The sequence below is a fragment of the Orbicella franksi genome, chromosome 11 (assembly GCF_964199315.1).
Source record: "Orbicella franksi chromosome 11, jaOrbFran1.1, whole genome shotgun sequence".
NCBI lineage: Eukaryota > Metazoa > Cnidaria > Anthozoa > Scleractinia > Merulinidae > Orbicella > Orbicella franksi.
In genome coordinates, this window is record NC_138155.1 from 10,903,350 (window position 1) to 10,920,254 (window position 16,905).

Consider the following 16,905-nt stretch of genomic DNA (forward strand, 5'->3'; position numbering starts at 1 on the left):
CGAACCAAGCGTTCAGTTTATTTTTCATAACCTTTGTAGGGTTTTCTTCTTTTAAATACGCAGCTCAATTAATTGTTTTAGCAAAGACCATTGGGCAATTCATTTAAAGAACCCAAGATAACTGTCGCAGGTTTCAAGTCGGACTATTTCCAGCTGTAGTAAAATTCCCCTACCCAAGGCCATCGAAGGGCAAATACCCTATTATAAATAACCCCTTTTATTATATGGAGAAGAGTGTTTTACTGGGAACTAAACCACTCGTAGATTCCATACGCCACTTCATCCGGGACCCGAGTGGCGTATTTTCCGTATGTCACCTTTGTGACGCTCACTCGTGAGATATTGTTCTTGCCACGAGAACATAAAATTCATATCTTCTCGCCACCGTGTAATATCCTCTATGTAATACCACCATGATACTATACAGTAGTACCATAATGTTAGAAATCTTGGTAGTTCACTATAGTTTTGTGCCAATTTTAGAATATCCGTTGATTAAGCATTCTATGCCACACAGGTTAAATAACCATACCTGGCATAAATACGTTCTGGTAACAAGATGGAATATCAAGTTTACTCTAAAGTAATTAATCATTGTAAACTGAAACAGAAGATTTGTCTTGAAAGTGTGTCAACTGAACTCTTATACTGCGCTTCATACAACTATGCGTTGAAAGCAATGCATCTAATCTGTCACGTGCAGCTCAAAGTAACGAATCTCTTCCCTATTCCAGATCAGTGGAATGAAGTTCCTGTTTTGAGGAGACAAGATGACTGGAAGCAATAAAAGGAAGTCCTCGTCGTTGTCCAAAGTCTAAATTAACTAACTCCACGAAATCAGTTTAATTAAAACGTAAGAAGAGTTCAAGTGAGTGTACATGACCTTTGCAGTGTTTTCTTCTTTTAAACGCGCAGCTTATTTTAAGTATTAGAAAAAAACATTTGGAGATTTACTTAAAGAAACTCAATATAACCGTCGCATGTTTTATGTCGGATTGTTTCCAAGTGGTAAAATTCCGCTACCCAAGGCCATCGAAGGGCAAATACCGAATTATAAATAATCCCTTGTAATACTACCATGACATACAGTAATATTATTAGAAATCTTGGCAGTTTACAAAATTTTTTTTGCCAATTTAGGATATCCTTTAACATTGAATTCCATACAGGTTAAAGAACATATATGGCTTAAATGCTTTCTGATTAAAAGATAGAAAATCAAGTTTAGTCTAAAGTAACCAATCAGTGTAAACTGAAACGGAAGATTTGAGTTTAACTTGTGTCAACCGAACTCTTATACCGCGCTTCATATAACTATGCGTTGAAAGCAATGCATCTGATCTGTCACGTACAGCTCAAAGTAGCGAATCTCTTCCCCATTCCAGATCAGTGGAATGAAGTTCCTGTTTTGAGGAAACAAGCTGACGGGAAGCAATGAAAGGAAGTCCTCGTCGTTGTCCAAAGTCTAAAATAACTAACTCCACAAAATCAGTTTAATGAAAACGGAAGAAGAGTTTCACTGATAATACTTGACCTTTGCAGAGTTTCCTTCCTTTGAGATCAGTGGAATGAAGTTCCTGTTTTGAGGATACAAGTTGATGGGAAGCTCTAAAAAGAAGTCCTCATCATTGTCCAAAGTCAAAAATAACTAACTCCACGAAATCAGTTTAATTCAGGCGGAACAAGAGTTCAGCTCATTATACATAAACTTTGCAGAGTTTTCTTCTTTTAAATACGCAGCTTATTTAAAGTGTTAGAAAACAACATTTGGAGATTCACGTGAAGGAACTCAATATAACCGTCGCATGTTTTATGTGGGATTGTTTCCAAGTGGTAAAATTCCCCTACCCAAGGCCATCGATGGGCAAATATCGAATTATAAAGAATCCCTTGTAACACCACTACGACATAAAGTAATAGCATTAGAAATCTTGGCAGTTTACAATAATTTTATGCAAATTCAGGATATCCTTTAGCATTGCATTCCATACATGTTAAATGACCATATGTGGCTTAAATATTTTCTAATTAAAAAATAGAAAATCAAGTTTAGTCTAAAGCAACCAATCAGTGTAAACTGAAACAGAAGATTTGAGTTTAACGTGTGTCAACTGAACTCTTATACCACGCTTCATATAACTATGCGTTGAAAGCATTGCATCTGATCTGTCACATACAACTCAAAGTAGCGAATCTCTTCCCCATTCCAGATCAGTGGAATGAAGTTCCTGTTTTGAGGAGACAAGCTGACGGGAAGCTATAAAAAAAGCCCTCGTCGTTGTGGAAAGATCAGTTTTGCTGTAGAGTATTGCTGAAAGCAAGTTTGTCCACAGCATTCACGAGCGATTGAGTTGAACATGCAGCGTGCCTTCTCTTTTATCCCTATGGTTATTTTCTTGCTGACATTGACGGACGCCAACGAACTGCAGTCAAACACATCGACATCCAAATGCAAGGTAGGGACGAAGTTTCGTTCAAGGACAGGTTATAAGCGATTACTGATTAGGGGCACATAACGGATCGTTTCGATAACTTATCTGTACGGAAGGTCTTCAACCCCTTTGATTGTCTCCAGATTGTCACATCGAACTTTTGTGCTATGAGTTATTTTATGCGTGTTGTTTTCGGATTGATAAATATTTCGTCTGGGTACCGACAGAAGGTCAGCTATGATTTTCGGAAAGGCAGCAAGACCTTTCTTTCAAGAATGCAATTTGGTTGTGTGACGTCATGTCACGTGGTAACACGTCACCTTATCCAAACAGCCGCCGTCTTGGATCCGTCATCTTAGATGTCTTTAGTTTTGAAAACGTCATCTAACCACCAAAAATGACTCAAAGGAAAGCAAACTATCAAAAATGTAAAAAAAATCAATGCATGAAAATTAAAGACTTGGTTTATACTTAGCGTGTGTATATCGAGTTATGGATGCACGCGGGAAGTTTGGAAAGCACAAGAGAAGGGTAAGATTTACTCGAGACGATAGCCGAGAGCAACTCTAACTTCTTGAGTGCTCTCCATACTTCCCGCGTGCATCCATAACTCGATATACCCACAGTTACAAGCATGAACCAATTCTTTTACAACATAGCGACAACAACTTGGTCTCTTAAACATGTTTTATTCGTGAATGACTAGCAAGTTCTCACAATGCACGGCGCAGGGAAACAAAGGATCCTATTGCCTGGTTAAAAACACTCCACACTCAGTTAATGCAGCTCATTAACAATGAAGTTTTTTTTGTTTTGTTTCAACAGCCTGATCCTCATTCTGGAATGCCAGGAATGCCTGGCGTCCCAGGAATACCGGGAACTCCGGGTGCTCCGGGTAGAGATGGTTTCAAAGGAGAGAAGGGCAGCATCGGAAAGCGGGGTTCACAAGGCGCTATAGGAATCCCAGGGAAAATTGGTCCACGGGGTCCTGAAGGATCCAAAGGGGAGATAGGAGAAAAAGGAAATTCAGGTATCCCTGGGAACATTGGCCCCAAGGGTTTAAAAGGATCCAAAGGAGAAAATGGAACGATGGGAACGAAAGGAAGTGCGGGTATCCCTGGGAACACTGGCCCACGGGGCTTTAAAGGATCCAAAGGAGATAAAGGTTCGATAGGAACAAAAGGGAGTAAAGGTATCCCTGGGAACATTGGCCTCAGAGGCTTAAAGGGGTCCAAGGGAGAAAATGGCATCGGAGCAAAGGGAGAGAAAGGAGACACAGCAAACATGGACCCAAGACAGAGAGCTAATTGGAAACAATGCGCATGGCGAGACGGAAATGACATAGATGACGGTAAAATAAAGGTTGGTAACAGCTTAGTTCCTCTTAATTTTTTTAGGTGAAGTCATTTCAGAGAATATTGCTCTTCTTGAATCTTTGATCTTCTCCAACTTTGTGCAGGCTGAGAAATCTTGGTTAAAACTCATTTCCGCGATAGATGCTGAATCGCTAGCGCTTAAAGTTTAAAGCAGTCAGATTTTTTTTCGTAGCAATCGCCAAGCTTAAACTTAGTCTATGAGATTAATATTGCTCAAGTCAAAACAAGAAAAATTTTAATCGCTTGGGTGTTTAGAAATACAGTCGAACCTCCGGTTGCAACCACCTCTCGTAAGGGACCAACTCTACTCAGCGACCAGTTTTCCAAAATACCAAGAGCTAGTGTCCCAGTCAGATCACTTTATTTGAAACCTCTTGTAAGCGACCACCTCTCGTAAGCGAATGCGAACACTTTTAGAGCATTTGTTTTTAACTTCCCGTAAACGGCCACTTAATTTTTTTTTTGTATGAAACGGTTGACTTTATTCTTTCTTTTTTTTAATTTAATTTTTTATTTTTATTATTTGCTAAACACATAATTAGTTGCGTTGCCTTACTCTACTTACAACACGACACAATACTTAACCTACTTACAATACTCTACATTATTGTTATTATCATTGTTACTATTATTATTATTATTTCTAATGCTTTTACTGTCTTACAAACGTCACTTACAATACGTAATAATTACTTATTATGACTTACCTAAGGAGTTACAATACAATGTAATTACTTAATTATAGAAAAAAACAAAACAAAACAAAACAAAACAAACTAAAAAAAAAAAAGAAAAAGACCTCGCAACAAATTACTAAGGGAAACGCCTTAAACGGTGAGAAGGAATTTCCACTTCTGTTGAAATTCCCTTTCACCATTCAACGTGGCAGCAATATATTTTTCTATCTCGATTTTATCCTGCACTAATGAGATGAAGTCGCTGAAAACGAACATAGTATTATTTAGAGCGTTGATATAAAGAAAGTATTTGCCTAGCATTATTGGGTAGTTGAGGGTCAAACGGTGAGTACAGGGACGAGTAATTCCAAATAATACCTCTGGCTCGGAGAGAAGTAAACTCGCGTTACTTAATTACGGTAGAATACCAGCTTTGGAACTTATACCAAAAGGAAGACCCTTGCGGGCAGTTAATAAACAAATGACGTATGTTTTGACTATGAGAGGGACAGAAAGGGCAGGATGGGGAGGCAACCTTGTTCATTTTGTATAATATACTGTTCGTGCCTAAATTTTGTGTATAATTTTGTGCTGGAACATTGCCAATTTAACTTCTTTTGTGGCTGTGAACGGCAGAAGATAAGTTTTATTTAGATTCTCTTTTACGCTGCCGTATGATAAGATTTCTTTTTTCTGAAGTGGGAGGAAGAAGATTTTCTAAGGTTAACAGTTTGTCGTATAACATCTTGCACGTTATAGTACAGATTGGCGGCGGGGGTGTAGTAGAGTCGCCAGAATTAACGTGAAGGCTTCTTCCAACTTTGAGGAATCGCAGATAAAAGACTATGATATTGTAAAAAGTTGCAATTTAGCGTGTATTTATTGCGCAAGGAAAGGAAAGGCAGGAAGAAATTTTCATTCTCGTCAAAAAGGTCTGAAATTTGCTTTATACCTGCTCGGTGCCAATGAGCCAGATATACCATTTTTTTGTCAATCATAATGAATTTGTTGTTCCAGATTGTCTGAGACAGTATCTCGGTCTTGCTGTGAGGTGTCGAAGACACGATTTCTTGCCAATGATGAATAATTTGCTTGTAAAATTCAGGAAGATGGCCATTAAGATCAAGAAAGTTGTAGTCATAATTATATTGAAAGAGGTCAGTGCCGCCGACAGTAGAGAGAAACGATTTTGGAATATACTTCCACGGTGCATCTGAGTCGGAGCACAGCCGTTTTACCCAAGTTAGTTTAATTTCAAAGCGTTATCGAAAAGAACAAAATCTTTCATGCCAAGACCGCCATCCGATTTCTTCTTGATGAGGGTTGTCTTTTTTATTTTGGCGGATTTTTCCTTCCAGATAAAATCGAACACTATTTATTGACCTCTGTTGCAAAGTTTTTGGAGTCTCCATAACACTGGAGATAAATACAAGTTTGGAGAGGGCTAACGTTTTAACAATATTTATTCTACCGTATACAGATAAGTCTCTTCGTGACCAGACACTTAAGGTTTTCTTCAGGGATCCTGATTTTTCAAAGAAATTTTTCTTATGAGACAATTCAATATTGTAAGTGAAATGCACACCGAGCGCGTAAACAGGATCATCGCTAATTTGGAGGTCGTAAATTGCGTCTTCCTATGGCGCATGGAGCCAAGCCACAGCATTTCTGATTTTGCCTGATTTATTTTTAGGCCAGAGCACTTTTCAAACAGTGAAAGTGAGTCAAATAAATTAGAAACTGGCTGGACATCAGCAAGAAGGGCAGTTGTGTCGTCAGCATATTGCGTGAGCTTGATCTCTTCATTTCCCTGGATAGGTATGCCATTGATGTCTTTTGACCGTTTTATACTTTGGGCAAGAAGCTCCATAGCAATGACAAAGAGTATGCCTGAAAGGGGACAACCCTGACGGACACCACGTTCTAAGTAGAAGTGTTTAGAGGCAACGCCATTGTTAATGACGCAACTAGAGGTGTCTTTATGGAACACGCTGATCCATCGCCGGAGATTTGGTCCAAAGTTGAAAGATTCAAGGCATTTTTGGATAAAATCGCATTCAATTGAATCAAAAGCTTTTTCGAAATCTAAGAAAACAGCTATACCTGGTATATTTTTAATTTTAGTGAAGTCCTTTGTGTCTGCTATTAGTCTGACACTTTCTCCAATGAATCGACCCTTTACGTAGCCGGACTGACAAGGATGTATTATCCTTTGCAAGATCTTTTCCAAGCGAAGACAGGATCCATAATCGGGGACGGAGACCGTAAGCGCGCGCCATTTCTAGTATTGGGGTTTTCCCCATGATATGGGACAATAATTCTATTTTTAGAACAAATTGCGCCATCGCCTGCGGCACACGCGCGTACATGCTGCGAGGATTTTTGCGGATGTCGCGCGGGGGAAATGGCGTCCAAAATTCCCGATATTTTTCATGTTTTTGGCCCACAACTCAATGCGTTTACGTCTGTTGGAATTTTTCTTAAGTATTTTCGTCGTAAGCTGCTCCAGTTTGAGTGAAGTAAGACAGTGTCGAATTTAGGTATGTTCCGCTTTGAGCTTATATATATCGCTGACCAGGTTGTGTTCCAACGGATGCGTCTTTTACATGAGCTATACATTACTCCACTTTAAATTTCACATATGTTGAACATTAACAGCTTTTCCATTACACAGCAAAAAACTAGCTGGATATATTAAGATATAGCAGAGCTTCAGGACTTCATAGTTTCCTGGCTCCTCTTGCCACAAGCTTGCGAGGAATTTGCCAGTCTATCGCGATTGAAAAAATAAAACAAAATAATTGCTAGTTTGGTCAGTTTGAGTTTCGCCTGAATTGCGAGCAACGCTTGATGTTTCATCAAGGCCCAATAACTTTACGTCCGTAGATACTGCTCAGTTTTATTCGTGTAAAAATCCAGTAAATTCTCTGTTGTCAATGAATGAGAGCGCCCGCCGATGCGTGTTTTGTACAGTCAGTATACATGACAAATTGTACTTCCGCCGCACTTTCGTGTGAAAGCGTACATCGAACTCAAACAATAACTCTATAGTTTTTAAATATGTTTAAGATTGATAAATGTTTGAGAACATATTAAAAGCTAAGCTGAAAATATGTCAATAGAGCAGAAATAATCAGCAAAGTTACGATGATGCTTTCTTTAATCAACTTCGAATAACGATTTCGATTTTGTTGATCGAGTTATCAAAACTCCTTGTCTATTTTCATTTTCGCAGTGTAAAACTTCACTATGCTTATGTTGAAGAAACACATATGATGTTAGTAGCCTTTTTTGCGTTCGTGAAATTTGTTGCAGCATCTTAGCACAAAAGATAAAGAAAGAAATCTTTGTCAAGATTTGTTGACAATTGAAAACACCGACTCGGACTTGAAAGTGCACGAGCTGCACTATGCAAATGAACTAATTGTACGCGTCAGACTTTCCTTTCAAAAACTTTTGTAAACTCACCAAACAAGCAGAAACAATAAGAAACCATCAAAACAGGTTTTGGTTATGATGAACCATTGTCTGACAAACTAACAAATTAACTCGGTACCAGAGTAGAGAGTTTTCTTGCTATATTCTTAAGTCAGAACAAACGCAAAAACATACGCGTAAGCTTAAAACTAGCGCCAGCAGATCTTATTCGTTCCCAGCGCGAGATTGAAGTCTTGTTTTCGACCCTGAAAAACCCATCTTTTCCGTTAGCTCAGAGCATAAAACTACATATAAGCGCCCTGGTTCGTATTCCCTTCCTTATTCCCTACCATCGCTGTGAAAAATACGCAAGATAATCTCTCAAGGTTTCTCAACTCTCACCATTTGATCACGCAACGTGACAACATCCCCCGCGAGAGCCCCCCGACATGTGCGTGGATCCGCCCGGATATATGACGTCAGGATGGCGCAATTTGCTCTAAAAATAGAAAAATTGTCCCATATCATAGGTGCGCGCGGATCCCAAGGCTTACGGTCTCCGTCCCCGATTATGGCTCCTGGCGAAGAGCAATAGTTTTAGTCAGGTCGCAATTTTGTAGTCAACACTAAGTAGCGATACTGGTCTCCAAATTGTTAAATATTCCGCGTTCTTATTCTTTTTTGGGATTAAAGAAATAATACCTTGTCGTTGAGAGATAGAAAGTGATCCGTGAAGTGTTGTATTGCTTTCCACTGTCATAAGCGCTCGTTTACATTCATCGATAGACATCATACCTTCGCAAATTTTTGCAGTTTCTTCTGACAATACATCATCCGTATTAAAGAATTCGATAAACTCCGAGCCGTTCGGATTCGTGTTTTTTGATGTACATATCTGTTTAAAAAAGCGCTCATTAATTTTGCGTGATCATTGACTTTTAAGACCGTTATGTTTTTTCCTTTTGGTTTGTTTTTTTTCTAAATTGTAGAAATACTTACTGTTTTTCTCGCCATGTTCATACCAGCGTGCTCTGCTACGTATAATCGTGCCACGCGTCTTAACGCTTGCTATTTTTGAAAGCTTGTTTTTTATTCTTTCTAATTCACTCCTTAGGGAATCGCTGTACGCTGTCTGGAGCTTGCACTGCAGCTTGATCATCTCCAACAAAAGGGCAGACTCTTCGTCACGCTTGCTTTTTGCTTTTTTTTTTTTTTCGAAAATTTTATTGTAAATGCTCTGATTTCCATTGTAATCATTTCCCAGAATAAACCCTTGTCCTCAGTTCCCTGATGCTTTTTGGCGCACTCTGGAATTAAGAAATTCATTAATTCTACATATTTCGAGTCCGACAACAACGAGTTGTTAAATTTCCAGAAGCCGGGCCCATGAGGGGGTTCGTGTTCGGAGAAAGATATAGAGAGCACGACTGCAGAGTGGTCAGAATAAATATTTCGAATTATTTTGCTCTCGCAAATTCCATTACTCGGTTGATTTGAAACGAAGAGGTGATCTAGTCTACATTGTATTTTCATTGAGGGGTTCGCCCACGTAGGGCCAAATGAGTCCGGGTTTTGTAGCGCCAGGTATCGAGCAGATTATGCGTTTTAATCAAAGCCTTGAGTTCAGTAGTCGATGCTTTTCTAATGTCAACAGGTTTGCCGCCTCTTTTGTCTAAAGTGCCGATTACGTAATTAAAATCGTCCCCTAACACAAGATTTTCATTTCCATATTTGCCGAGGAGATTATTTGAAAGCCCCCTTAGGAATACAGCCTGTTGGTTTGGATCGTTTGGTGCATAAACATTAACCAGTACAACTTTTGTATTATCAATAACAATCTCTGCTAAAATATATCTCCCGTGATCATCTGAGGCAATTTTTTCAATGTTTACGGCAAGCCGTGGTTTAAAAAGAATCATAACTCCTCTGCTATAAGACGACCCATGGCTAGATACGATTTTGCCTCCCCATTCCGTCTCCCATCTTCCGATAGTATCGAGCGAGGAATAAGTTTCTTGAAAAAAAATTATATCCGATTTTTGTTGATGTAGCCAGCGAAAAACCTGTCTTCGCCTTCTCGAACCGTTTAACCCTCTTAGATTTAGCGATATAATTTTATACATTTAGATTCTCTGCAGAAGGCGAAGTCACAATATTCCAGAGAAAACAATAAGCACTTCTTTATACTATAGTTCTCACTGTGCGGCGAGATATCATAACTTAGTATTAATTTTCTTTTGTTGACCGAGTTAAAGTTAGATAGATAAATACATTTGAACATACTTACAACAGAAATACAGACACACACAACACAAGCTACTCACTTTTTCAGACTTACCTATGCTTTTGTGCGGCGTTTACTGACTGGGTCAAAATTGGGGTACTAGCGGCAGCAATTAAGCAATGATTGAGTTGTACGGCGGAGCAAGAGAGTCAATTAAACATATTTAAAACTAACCGTTCATTAAACATCCGTACAGAGGGAAAAGAGCTGTTTCCGGTCCTCGGTAGAGTGAGCCGATGATTAAAAGTTTTTCTACCTTAAAGTACGCTTCTTTCTTTTCACGTTTGGCAGCCTTGAGAACGGGGTATAACTTCCTTCTTATCTCATCCACTTCTATTGGAAAGTCGTCAGATATTCCAATGTTGGCGCCTTTGGGAAGGTTTCTGATGAACGACTTTATGAAGTTCTTGTCTTGATAAGCGGAGAGTTTGACTATAATTAAGTGGCCGGGATCCGGAGTTTCGGCCATCGCGTGTATGCGTAGAAATCCTATGAACTTTGTCAAAGTGTATTTCCTTTACATCGTTGGGTGGAATTTTCAGCTTCGTGCCCACAAATTCCCGTAAAGCAGTCTCGGTATCGCTGTTAGATTCACGTTCTCCCTCCTTCACTCCAAAGAATTTTAAGTTGCCTCTGCGACTATGGCATTCCAGTTTGATATGCCCTCTTTGTAATTCCTTGAGTTCTTTTTTTATTCGCCCTTGATCGGCGTTGATCTTATGTTGCTGAGACTGCGTCATTTGCCTTGGTTTTTAGATGTTCAATTTCTGCTTGAGCATATTGCAAGCTTGTTTGTAGGGATTTATTTTCTTCTTCGAGTTGGTTGATTCTGGACCTATAATTTTCCAACTCGGGAAGGACGCTTAAGAGTAAGTTGAGCATCTCTTCAATGCTGCTGAGTCTTGAGTTCGTTGCATCGCTGCATTGTCCACATGGCTGCCCGCAGTCTTCTTTGTCAGTTTGGGAGCGTCCCTCTCGAGTTCTTTTCCTCCCTTTCTCCTTCACGTCATTTCTATTAGCTTGTTCGTTAGGCATTTTGTCGCATTTAAGATATAACAACCATTACTGTGGCTACCAGGTTAAAGATTCTAGGAGCTCGTTCGTGTCGTATCCGCCATGTTTCACGGCTCGAGCGCAGTCCTCAAAACGACCACTTAATAATAATAATAATAATAATAATAATAGTAATAATAATAATAATAATAATAGCAATAATAATAATAATAATGGATAATAAATAAACATATTTATGTAGGATGACCATTTAAGCTTATAAAAACTGCTATCAACATGGGTCCGGCGTAAAATAAATAAATAATTCATAATTAATAATTCGCAACTTGCAGATAATTGGGCGGAAATTGGATCATAAGACGTTGTAGTTTATCGGAAGCGAACCATAATACTCTGAATAAATACTTTGGAAAGCTTAAATATTTTTGTGACTACTAAAAGTTTTTATAAGAGTTTAGATGGACACTGACGCTAAGTCTCTACAGTTACCATATGCTTCTGAGACAGAAGTTTGACTCTATACGGTCCAAGCTCTCGTAAGCGACCACTAGGCTTGACATTTTGGGTGGTCGCTTACGTGATTTTCGACTGTATATTGTTAATTTAATAGCTGATGTACTTTACGACTGAATTTGTCTGTCTTCTTGTTAGGTTGAGGCTCGACTGGAAACATACTTCAAAAGAAATCATGGCCTTGACAGTGTTTTTGTTTTGTGCCTTATTAGCTATATTACACTACGTACAATTCTTATAAGTATACTTTTTTTTCCGTCCCGGAATGGTCTTAAGACCCTAAATATGTTTTACAGTAATCAAAATAAATTTTTGTCCTTTTTAAACGATGAAAATTAATTGTTAACTTATTAAAATAATGGTAATTAATTTGTAAGACTTCTGTTAACCATAAGGAAAATAAATTAACCTCTGGGCGTAAAAAAAGCCAAGAATTATATTAACCCCATTGCGACCCTCTCAAGGCCTTTTAAAAGAAACGTTTTGCAGTGATCAAAATAAATTTTTAACTTTTGTAAACAAGGACTTTTATGCAATGGTACAGTGGAACCTCGATCTAACGAACCTCTATTTAACGAAGTCCTCGATATAACGAACGATATTCTACGTCCCGGTCAAAGTTACAGTAAAATGTATGGAATAGAACCTCGATATAACGAACCTCGATATAACGAACCTCGATATAACGAATTCTTCGATATAACGAACATAATCCAGAAGCCCAAACGTAAAATCTACCTCGATATAACGAATTACAAGGTCAATATGCGACAGAAGATAAACGCTGAACAGATCAACAGTGAACAAATCCTTGTAATCCTTATGGTAAAGACACAGCAACCTTTCAGTCAGCAGCTTATTATATGTCATTGACATTGGCGCTATAGTATTTCGACATCAATTAACTTCTGCTCTATCTTTTTTGAAATCCGGAAATAATGGGTAGTGCAACATACCAACACTAAAGCCCGTTTCCTTGTTTACATAGACAATTTTCTGTATAACCTCTATGTTGCAATATTTTTAAATAGCTACTCTGAAAGTGTCGTTCTTTTGTAAACAAAAGCTGCGCGTCTCCTAAAAAGTGAAAATAATCGATACTGAAAGTCACCATACTCAATGAATTGCATCTCAAAACGCGGCACTTCTGGGTGACGAAAATTGCATTGAATTGCGTGACAGAAGTCACCTGTGTTACAAATCAGTCATTAACTATGACCTCGATATAACGTACATTTTGGTCGTTTCCCCTCAAATTCGTTATATCGAGGTTTTCGATATAACGAACCCTCGATTTAACGAACAAATTTGGCCGGTCCCCAGCGACTTCGTTAAATCGAGGTTCCACTGTGATTCATCTCTGAGATTTTTGTTAACCGTTGGGGGTACTTCCTTTTATGGGCTATATAAGTAGGTGCGGCCCCCAAAATAATAGTTTTTCAGCCGTTTTGGTCACAAATTTTGCACTTATCATAGGAAATTAACGATGCACTTTACTAACTCGTTGTCAACGTGAATCGTTTTAACATTTTATATAATAAGGTAGTCTTAATTTGGGTATGTTTTTTAGAAGAAGATACTTTTTTTCATTATTGATAAGGCCATCAACAAAAGCCGTTCATAAATTACGTTTAGGGCAACTGCGCCAATCGCAACGGTCATTAATAGGGAATCGAATTTTTGGTCAGGTCAGCAGGATAGGGTAGGAAATATCGCAGATTGTTGTCATAAATATGGTAAGGGTTTTGGCAAGGGAGCCGCACACCCCCGCTCAATTTTCTGGGAGTACCTCCCACCCACCCGGAGGGGGGGGGGAGGGGGGCAGCCTTTAGCCTTTAGTTATTCATGTTTTTCTTTTTTGGCTATAGCTTTTCTGCATTTTTTTTCACATTTTCTTTTCTGTTTTAGGACTGCTCTTTTAATAAGCTATACGGCAATACGGCCCTCAAAGTCTCCTACCAGGGAAACATTCGAGTATACTCTGATGCTGCTTGCAACAGATGGTATTTTAAGTTTAACGGCAATGAATGTAGTGGTCCCTTGCCGATTGAATCGTTGCTTTACACTGACTGGAGAGGAGGGACTCCAAACATCCACCGTCATCATTCCTTCGAAGGTTACTGTGAGAACCTTCCACGCGGCACGGTTAGCGTTGAACTCTGGGTAGGCAAGTGCTCTGGTTTTACCCGGGGTGACGCTTATACAGGATGGAATCGAGTGTCCCGGATAATGGTAGAAGAAGTACCGCCATCCCAGTAGCCAAAATTTTGAAAAAATAAAGCGATTTTAACTGGTACACTCGACGTCAAAATTGATGGCAAATTTAACTTTATATCTAATAATTGCTTTTTTATTGTTCGATCCAGTACCGTAATTCTTTTTTTTTTTTTTCTTTGAACAAACAAAAGACTACTGTTACCTTTAATTGAAACACAGGAAGCCATACGTTACTTAGCAGGCAAATGAGTCTACGATTAAAGTGATTTTGAACTTTGAACTGTTTCTTTAAAATTGTGACTAAGCTTGTTGTGGCGTATTAGCGAATTGCCATCACATGGAATGATATTAAAATATTGTGAATAAGCAGCAGTCTTCCGATGCAATAAAATCAGAAACTAAATAATGCGAAGAAGTTGCAAACTCGTCAACAAAACGTGAGGTCATTTATTGTCTTTCGATGTCTTCGAATGAGAAAGATGTGGTTTCCCCAGGGTACCCTATACAGTGTGTATGAGTAACGATCAGGCAGGATTTTACTAGGAGGAGGGGAATTCTTTAAACTAGTTGATGTGATAACTATGATTAGTTCCCTTAGTAGTCCGAATTTTGCAATACGGGCCGCTGGATGGATTGCCTTTTCTATCCATAGCTCAAAGTAAACAGTCTGTTTTTTTTTTTTGTTTTTTTTGTTTTTTTGCTACGTAGACACTTTTACCTTCATGTTTTAAGGGCAATTTATTTAAAAGTTCAAAAAAGCGACGCGAAAAACGCAAATAAATGCTTAAGTTTCGCGTATTTACCGAGAATGGATGGCCAAAACGCATCAGTTTATCAGCAGATTAAAAAAAGCGTTATCATAAACACCTTATTGAGAGAATATTGGTCTCGCTCTGTGTTTTCTTCATTTATTTATTTTTTTTGTTGCATGTTTATAGACCTCGCATGCATCTTGGTCCATAAACCTACAAAAAAGAGAAATAGCTTTTAATATCCTTTCCCCCCCCCCTCCCGAAAGGAATCGAAGTGCTCTGTGAGCAAACTCGTGAATTGGACAGACGAATTAAATTATTTTTTGGATTAATTATGTTTAATGTTATCTGGTTTAGGGAATTTTGTGGTTGATTGTCATATTTAGAGTACGAGCCGTAGTTCAGTGTTCGCTAATAATGTACCAAAGAAACGAAATAACATTAGGATAAGATGGCATTACAATTGAAATGATCATGGTATTAAATTTGACAAGGGTGGATAATATCATGTGTTTTATTTTTGTTTCTGGTTTGTTCAACAGAAAAAGTTGGTAGTAAATGTGGGTGACAAGTGAAATTTACCGTCTAGCTTTGTAAATATTGAAAAATCAAGGAATTCTGTATTAATGAAAACATTAATCATTCTGTCTTTATCAAATGAGATAAACGGACACGAGTTTTAAGTGTTATAAGCCCAGACTGCCACCATTATTTTGATGCTAGCGGGACTTCAAACGCGATGTTTGATGGGTTGAAAGGTCTCTAATAAGTCCCTTGGCAGGGACAAAACATACGTATGTCAGGCTACCCATTGTAAAATTCTCACATTAAATTCGAGTTTTAACTTTTGCTGCAAAATGGTGTTTTCAGGTCCTCTCTGTAAGGACGTACGAGGGCACGTTCACGACGTTTTCGATGGAAGTTTCTGATGTAAAAGTGTAGGCAATATTTTCTTTTCAAGTTGCAAGACGGCGACGAGGAAACGAGGGTTATTTTTCTTAGCCGAGAAAAATTCGAGAAAATTAAGCAAAAAGAGCAGCACAGACTTCCAGCTCATGTAACCAACGTAGGTATGCCGATGGTGAAGAATATAGCATGAACAAGTTGTCTAGAGTATCGACAGCGAAGAATATCTAGTTCTGTTACAACCCTGATTTTCATTGGCTTTAAAAACAATGAAAATGATCGGAAGAACTAGCCTGCGAGAGCATCCTGTCTAAGAGCGTAAATCCGAAAATATCGAGAATCGGCCGACAGAAGCGAAATAAGGATTTTTTTCTTATTTGACCAAAAGAACCCATTTGGTTAACGGTTTTCGGAAATGACATCAAAAGATTCGATTTCCCTTTCTTTTCTCCAAAATTTGCAAAACTTGAAAATTCGGCCACAGGGCCTTCAGCGGCGGCCATGAGACTTGAAATTTGGCACATGTTTAACATACTCGTATGGACCTACCAAACGTTTTCTTAACATGTCCTTTACACAGTTTGTGGGGCATCTCTTAAAATTTACTCGGGACTAAATTTTGTTTAAAAATGTGTTTTTTGTACAAAATAGTTAACCTTCGGAAGCTGAACCATTTACAGACCTAAAGTGATAAGGCTAATATTAGCAAACTTTGAACTTGTCAAATGCTGTCTGTTATATTACAGTTAAGTAAATAAATATAACCAAATAAAAGCAACTTTTTTATTCTACTTGCGTGGAAAAAATTACAGGTGGCCCGTAAAAACTGTTCCGTTGAGAGAATTTTCCGTGAGGTCACTTTGACGCATATCTCACTTAATTATTCAATTGTTAATCATTGCGCAATTATTATTATTTCCGACTGTTTTCTTTTATTTTATACATTCCCAATAACTCTTGGACGGTAAAGAATTGAAAGAAATCCAAGGTAAGAAGTTCAAACAAGTTTTTACAACTCAGCGCAACTCTATAGACCAGTCTGTTTGTTTTTTCAATAGCACTAGTACTTTATCATGAATCACGCAAACTATTTCACACGGTAGCGAACTTGACTATGGCTTCGATGGATCCTTTTTAAGATGGGTCATATGCATTCTAACTAATAATTTTGTTTTAACGAGTACATATAGCCACTCAAGCAATGGAAATACAAAATTCGTGAAACGTGAAAGGGATATCTTTAAACATAGACAACAACTATAATTAAATTAAACTAGGAACGTATCATTACCACTACTAAACACTTGCCTGCTTTGC

General features: G+C 38.3%; 1 protein-coding gene across 1 annotated transcript; it reads left to right on the forward strand.

Moving 5' to 3' along the window:
- The first annotated feature begins 2,070 nt into the window (after positions 1–2,070).
- On the forward strand, positions 2,071–14,086 carry LOC145460147 (uncharacterized). The gene is made up of 3 exons (XM_081444879.1): positions 2,071–2,456; positions 3,258–3,794; positions 13,622–14,086. Exons 1-3 carry the CDS (start codon positions 2,358–2,360, stop codon positions 13,970–13,972), a joined length of 987 nt encoding a protein of 328 aa, XP_081301005.1. The 5' UTR covers positions 2,071–2,357; the 3' UTR covers positions 13,973–14,086.
- Positions 14,087–16,905: the final 2,819 nt, after the last annotated feature.

Excerpts from the sequence above, each read along its gene's own strand:
- LOC145460147 (XM_081444879.1), top strand. The coding sequence starts at position 2,358 with ATGCAGCGTGCCTTCTCTTTTATCCCTATGGTTATTTTCTTGCTGACA. Across the intron at positions 2,457-3,257 it reads CATCGACATCCAAATGCAAG|CCTGATCCTCATTCTGGAAT; the intron begins GTAGGGACGAAG and ends TTGTTTCAACAG. Across the intron at positions 3,795-13,621 it reads TAGATGACGGTAAAATAAAG|GACTGCTCTTTTAATAAGCT; the intron begins GTTGGTAACAGC and ends TTTCTGTTTTAG.